Below are 7,515 nucleotides of genomic sequence, written 5' to 3' on the forward strand. Positions count from 1 at the left end.
ACAAGAAACCCTCTATCGCAGGGGTAGCCAACAAGGTGCGCTTCTTATGTTGATGGACTCCAGCTCTTATCGGCCCTTAGCCAGCAAGGTCAATGGGGAGGGGTGAGGGAAGTTGGAGTCTATCAACATCTTGGTGGCACCAAATTAGTCACTGCTACTTTAGAGATATCTTCCTGTCTTGTGGAGCAGCCCAGGAGTAGACTGAATAACACCCCAGACGATCAACACAGGGCAGTTGCTCACAGAGCCCAGAATCCCCAATTCTAATCCAGGTTGTTCTGGATGAATGGTGGCTCCATTATTATCTGTCTGGGCCCATAAACTTGTGTTCAAACCATTCATTAACCCCCTGGCATCCTCTCCATGCAGCAGCTGCCAGAACCCTGGGAGTCAGGCCAAGCACAGCACCTGCTGTCGCCTGGGGTTAAAATCCCAGCTGGCTTGTGCAAGCCGACCCTGGCGTTTTCCGAAGAGAAATCGGGAGCCATGGCAAGGCAGTGGGGTAATAGGGAGCAAGTGACTTGGAGAAGCCAGTGCTAGGATCACTGTGCAGCTTGCATTTCCCTGCCTCCCTGTCTGGCTGTGGATAGGAGCAGAAGAGGCAGGAAAAGGAGAATTGCAGCATCTGGGCCACTGGAGGCTCTGTCTGCACACTTGCGGGCTCCTGTGCAACCAGAAATGCTGGAAGCAACATGCACGCATGCTAGTTCCAGTGCCACATGTCTGCTGAGAGCATGCACATGCATGCATAGATCCATAGCATTCTCTGTGGGCCAGGCTATGGCTGGGGAACCCTTCTGAGCCCAAGAGCTGCTATTCCTTCAGAGCAACCTCATAGGGGCTGTGTGCCAGAGGTGTGGCAGGGCCATAAGCAAAAATGGGCAGAGGGATGAATGTGAATGTTGCCTTCAGAGTCTTCTAGTTTCTACACACTCGCCCAGCCTGCCCTGCAATGCCATCAAAGCAAGGTTAGAAGCACTGCCAGAGCTCAAGGTCATATTCTAGCCCTGCAAAAAGCAAAGCCAGTGAGGGACAGCCAGGGGAGAATAGGTGTGACTGGGAGGGGGCGTGACTTAGGGAGGTTCCCAAGGGCCTGACAGAGGGCCATATTTGTGAAGTTTACCCCTAGGTAAAGGGACCCCTAACCGTTAGGTCCAGTCGCGGATGACTCTGGGATTGCGGCGCTCATCTTGCTTACTGGCCAAGGGAGTTGGCGTACAGCTTCCAGGTCATGTGGCCAGCATGACTGAGCCGCTTCTGGCGAACCAGAGCAGCGCATGGAAATGCCGTTTACCTTCCCACCGGAATGGTACCTATTTATCTACTTGTACTTTGACGTGCTTTCGAACTGCTAGGTTGGCAGGAGCAGGGACCGAGCAACAGGAGCTCACCCCGTCGTGGGGATTCGAACCACTGACCTTCTGATCAGCAAGCCCAAGAGGCTCAGTGGTTTAGACCACAGCGCCACCCGCATCCCTTGAAGTTTACCCCTACCTTTGAGCTAAAACATCACCCTAGAATCATAGGGTTGGATTCTGCAGTGCAGCAGTCTTTGGCCCAATCCATGGCCCTGAGATTAAGAGTCTCATGCTCTTCCAACTAAACTATAGCAGCTCAGCTTTTAATGCTGTCAAATTACACCTCTCTCTCCCCATCTCCCTCCCCCACTTCCATTTTGGCTGCAGGTGCCTCGTGAAATGGCTGGAAGTTCGCTGTGTCTGCCCCATGTGCAACAAGCCCATCGCAGGCCCTGCGGAGCCTCACCAGAGAATTGGCATCCTCTTGGACGAGCTGGTGTGACGTCCAGGCTCCCACTTCCCCCAAAGCAGACCTTCGACTGACATAGATGATTGCCTGGGCGAGGGGTCCGCACTAAAACTCGTGCCCCCAGCTTCAGAGACTTCCCACTAGGGACTGTCTCCTCCTCGAAGGAGGCAAAGGGGGAATTGTACCTAGTGCCAACAAGCTGGCCTTGTTGTGCGTCCCCGGTCTAGGGTCAAATTTTGGGGGAAGGTTGGTCAAACCTGTGCCAGGTTCTGCGTTTGTCTCGGTCCTTCGGCACACAAAAGGGCTTAGGAGCAGAGGACATCCAACAAGGAAAACACAAGTCTCTCGCACTTGGTTCCTACAACAGGACGTTACGATGCCAAGTCTTCCCTTCGTCTAGGAAATACTGGTCAGAACCAATTGCTGGGTGATGACCCCAACCCCAAGTCCCTTGGCTATTTTAGCAGGCCTAATGAACTCTTTCTAGGAAGCCAGTTCCCCAAACCCACTTGGGCCCCTCCTCAGAAGGGTCCGTTTTACGATTAAAATCGGGAGCTTTAGCTTGGGCGCCGCCTGATCTAGACCAATCGCAGGGTTCTTCTCCGCAAAACCCAGAGTCCATGTTTACAGTAAGACTTAAATGGAAACCTCCTGGCTGCTGCAGAAGACACTCCCCACCAAAACCTGTGTCCACACCATGAATTTTGAAGCACTCCTGCACTGCTACAAAAGCCAGGGCTTTCCTAAAGGAATCCTGGGAACTGTAGTTTGAGGGTATGGAGAGTTGTATAGGATACAGCTATAGTTCCCAGAAGCCTTAACAAACTCGAGTTCGCAGGATTCTTTGAGGGGAGCCATGACTGTTCAAAGTGGTGCAAGAGTGCTTTAAATGTATGGTGTCGATGCGACCTGTGGCTTTCAGAGCACAAAGGTGTTTTTGCCTTTTCCACGTAGCTGCATTAGAAGTGGGGGGGGGGAGGTTGTGGGGGGGGGAAGGGGGCCACACTTTGGCTCTCGTCACTCCTTATGCACAGGTCATGTGGAAGGAGGAGATAACAAAAGACAGGTGTGATTCCTCTCTTTGATTTGAAAGAGGGGTGGGATGTATTTTCTTAAGTGGCCTTTGAACTTTTTCTTCCTGTTTTACCCTTGTACAGAAAAATAAATCTACTTTCTCTGAAACCTGTTGGCTGATATTTTGTTTATTTTTAAATATATATATACATTTCAAAAATGAAACCACTGTATTTTGGCTGATATTTTGTTTATTTTTAAATATATATATACATTTCAAAAACGAAACCACTGTATTTATCATCACTTTTGGAGAAGCTGTGTCACAGATAGTTGAAGCACTGGCTAAGTATTCAGCAATTCCAGTTATTTGAGTGTCCCCACTCATTATTGCATTATTATTATTTGCTTATATAGGGCTAGTTTAAGCATGTAACTCTTTGTTGGAATTTATCAGCATTATTTTAATATAAAATTTAATTTAAAAAATATTTTTTAAAATTACTTCTGGATTGAAGGGTGCTGTGCTGAATTAAAAAGCTGGTAAGACTTGGCCAAATACTTCCTTGACTTTCCATATCCTTGGTAGATCAATTGTAGCTCAGTGGCAGAGTATCTGCTTTGCATGCAGAAAGTCCCAGGTTCGATCCCCAACACCCCCAGTTTAAATTTTTTTTTTCTTAAAGGCTCAAGGTATTAAAAAAATTAATAATAATAATAATATTAAATTCCTATCCTGCCGTGCCTCCCAAAGGAAGTCAGGGCAGCAAAGAACAAAATGATATAATTAAAAAATAAAATAAGGGAGGGAATAAACATTGAAGGGTGTTTTGCCACACCAGCTCATAGCTAATAATGTCAAGGCTGCTGGAAATGCAGTTATCATTCGGCTATCAAATCCCTGGGTGAGCAGAAATCTGTTTAAATTCCTGCTGTAGTTTAATAAGGGGGAGGCACCTCACCAATGGGGGGCATTCCAAAAATGGAGAATTTGGACCAATGCCAACCAAGCAGCCCCACCAACAGTTTATGGGGCTTGGCCTCTGTTTTAGCTCATGGTATATTCCTCAACGTGGGTGGTGCTGTGGGTTAAACAACAGAGCCTAGGGCTTGCTGATCAGAAGGTCGGCGGTTTGAATCCCCGCAACGGGGTGAGCTCCCGTTGCTCGGTCCCTGCTCCTGCCAACCTAGCAGTTTGATAGCACGTCAAAGTGCAAGTAGATAAATAGGTACCACTCCAGCGGGAAGGTAAACGCCGTTTCCGTGTGCTGCTCTGGTTCGCCAGAAGCGGCTTAGTCATGCTGGCCACATGACCCGGAAGCTTTACGCCAGCTCCCTCGGCCAATAAAGCGAGATGAGTGCCGCAACCCCAGAGTCGGCCACAACTGGACCTAATGGTCAGGGGTCCCTTTACCTTTACATTCCTCAGCTAAACAGGAAGCTGCCTTATACTGAGTCAGATCACTTGCCCAGCATTGCCTCTATACTGACCGACAGCAGCTCTCCTGAATTTCAGATGCCAGGATTAAATCTGGGACCTACTCGCAAAGCAGATGCTCTACCACCAAGCGCTTCCCCCTAGTGGCCACCAGTCTCCATATCTGAGCTTTCAGGATCCCTTTCTAGCTGATTCATACATCTCATAGATATCCTGCCTTCTTTCCAAGGAGAACAAAGTGAGACATCCTCACCTTCACCATGTTATCTTCATAGCAACTGCTGAGAGAGGCATTAAAAGACCTGCCAAAGGCTGCCCAGCTGCCAGTGGAGCTGTTGCAACAATGGGCTTGTATGCTGCTATAACCATCTGGCTGCAGCTCTCTTTGTGCCAGCTGAAGTTTCTGACAATGTGCGAAAGCCACCCACGCTCACCCAGCAGATCAAAACTTTAACTTCTCTCTTTAGACAAAAACCAGAACCGCTCAGTATTTACAGTACAAACAAACAAAAGCCAGCTTTTCCAAGCAACAAAACAAAATTTAATTCTTCCGCTGGCTTTGCAAGCACAAAGCTAAAAATTGCTACCTTCTACATGAACTACAGTGGTACCTAGGTTCTCAAACGCCTTGTTTTAAACAGGTTTTATACAGTCATACCTCGGGTTACAGACACTTCGGGTTGTTGGATTTTGGGTTGCGAACGTGATCCGTGCGGGATGCATGTTTGCAACCCTCAGTGTTCACAACCCACAGTGGCGCGTCTGTGCATACGTGGGTTGTGATTCAGCACTTCTGTGCATGCGCAAAGCACGATTTAGCGCTTCTGCGCATGCGCAACTGTCGAAACCTGGAAGTAACCCGTTCCGGTACTTCCAGCTTTCAGCGGGTCCGTAACCCCAAAAAACGCAACCTGGATTGTCTGTAACCTGAGGTATATGACTGTAATATGCTCAAACCGTCATGTTCCGGTGAGCAACCTGGTTGCTGAATTCTGCACTAGCTGAACTGTCTTCAAAAGTAGCCCTAAGTATAACGCATTGCAGTAATCTAACCTTGAGGTTGTCAGAGCACAGGCCACAGTGGTTAGGCTATCACTGTCCAGACAGGGGCATAGCTGTGCCACCAGCAGAAGCTGATGGAAGGCACTCTGGGCCACTGAAGCCAACTGAGTCTCGAGTGACAGTAAAGGATCCAAGCTATGAACCTGCTCCTTCAGAGGAAGTGCAACCCCATCAAGAGCAGGCGATTTCCCACCCATCTGGTCTAGGGGAAGCACCCACCAACAGTGCTTCAGTCTTATCTGGATTGAGTTTCAATTTGTTGGCTCTCATCCAGTCCATTACCGAGGCAAGACACCGCTCCAGCACTTCCACTGCCTCACCTGCAGATGTAAAGGAGAAATAGAGCCAGCTGTCATCAGCATACTGCTGATAATGTACTCCAAACCACTGGATAATGTAGGGGATAGGATTGAGCCCTGCGGAACCCCACATAAAGGTTCCATGGGGCTGAAAAGCATTTCCCAAGCAACACCTTTTGGGAATGACCATCCAAGTAAGAGCGGAACCACCACAAAGCAGTGCCAACCACCCCTTGTTTGCACAGTTGCTCCAGTAGGATGTCATGGTCATTGGTATCGAAAGCCACTGAAAGGTCGAGAAGAATTAACAGGGACATCTTTCCCTTGTGTCTCTCTCGACAGAGGTCATCATATAGGGTGACCAAAGCAGTCTGGCAATCCCAAACTGCCAGCAGCTGGTTCCCAAACACTGAAAACCTTGGTTCCCAAACACTGAAAACCCGGAAGTGTTCCGGCTTTCAAACGTTTTTTGGAAGCCGAACGTCCGATGCAGCTGTCGGCTATTGTTTCCGGGGCGCCTGCACCAATCAGAAGCCTTGCCTTGGTTTCCAAACATTTCAGAAGTCAAACGGACTTCTGGAATGGATTAAGTTTGAGAACCAAGGTACCACTGTATTTGGCACTTTTGTTTTTGCTATTTATTTTGCGTTTTTGTTTTTGAGGCTTTTTTGGTTCGTTTGTTTTTGTGCTGTGTGGAACCCAGTTCAGCTACTGATTGATTGATTGATTGATTGATTGATTGTGTGACTGTGGAAACGGATAAAAGCCCCCCATCCAAACAGTGACTATCATCAGTGAAAGTAAGCATTTATCTATTTTTAAATTTTTATCATCTACAATACTGTCTTATTTTATAGTACCGCACATCGATTACTGCTTTCATTTTATGGATAAATGGTCTCGTTAGAAAGTAAAATTCATGTTAGATGGGGTTGTTTTCAAAAGTCTGGGACAAATTAAGTCTGTTTTGCAATGCTTTCTACATGAAAGCCCAACTTGGTTTTGGAACAGAATTCCACAACGGATTAAGTTTGAAAAGATACTGCTGTTGTTGTTTAGTCATGTCGGACTCTTCGTGACCCCATGGACCAGAGCACGCCAGGCACTTTCTGTCTTCCACTGCCTCCCGCAGTTTGGTCAAACAAAAAGTGATCCCCTTCATGGATCACTGCACCTGTCATTGTGCTATCGGTGTGGTTGAGTCCACCGAACACATTCTCTTGACTTGCCCTTCTTATGCAGAGCTTAGACAAAATTTTATAGACCCACTCCTATGTCAACTTAGCTTCCTACCCGGAGAAAACCAGGTTTTACACTTGTTGAATAATGTTACTAGAGCTATACCTTTCCTGGTGGCCAAATTTCTTTTTTTTAGCCTTTAAGCGTCGTAAGACCATAATTGACTGTATTGATAATGGGGCTATCTGTTTAGCCCTTTTTAGTGTTGGCAGGTGGCGCTGTGGGTTAAAGCCTCAGCGCCTAGGACTTGCCGATCGAAAGGTCGGCGGTTCGAATCCCTGCGGCGGGGTGCGCTCCCGCTGCTCGGTCCCAGCGCCTGCCAACCTAGCAGTTCGAAAGCACCTCCGGGTGCAAGTAGATAAATAGGGACCGCTTACCAGCGGGAAGGTAAACGGCGTTTCCGTGTGCGGCTCTGGCTCGCCAGATGCAGCTTTGTCACGCTGGCCACGTGACCCGGAAGTGTCTCCGGACAGCGCTGGCCCCTAGCCTCTTGAGTGAGATGGGCGCACAACCCCAGAGTCTGTCAAGACTGGCCCGTACGGGCAGGGGTACCTTTACCTTTACCTTTAAGCTCTAAAAGCTTTCTGGATGTTTTAACTGTGTATTGACAAATGTATTTGTATTTGTATTTTTTTTTCTGACTGAGGGTCGAATAAAAAGATTGATGAGGATCACTGCCTTGCTGTGGCGAAGGGG

At 48.0% G+C, this 7,515-nt stretch overlaps 1 protein-coding gene across 2 annotated transcripts in view; it reads left to right on the forward strand.

Annotated features, from left to right (window-relative positions):
- The window catches only part of RNF122 (ring finger protein 122), a 36,760-nt gene extending 34,021 nt beyond the window's left edge, over positions 1-2,739 (forward strand). For both annotated transcript variants that reach the window (XM_079955297.1, XM_079955296.1), the window contains exon 6: positions 1,686-2,739. In XM_079955297.1, coding sequence (XP_079811423.1) covers positions 1,686-1,800 — 115 coding nt within the window. In that variant the 3' untranslated portion in view covers positions 1,801-2,739. The remainder of the gene's footprint in view (positions 1-1,685) is intronic.
- The last annotated feature ends 4,776 nt before the right edge of the window (positions 2,740-7,515 follow it).

This window comes from Podarcis cretensis (assembly GCF_951804945.1).
Source record: "Podarcis cretensis genome assembly, chromosome: 15".
Classification (NCBI taxonomy): domain Eukaryota; kingdom Metazoa; phylum Chordata; class Lepidosauria; order Squamata; family Lacertidae; genus Podarcis; species Podarcis cretensis.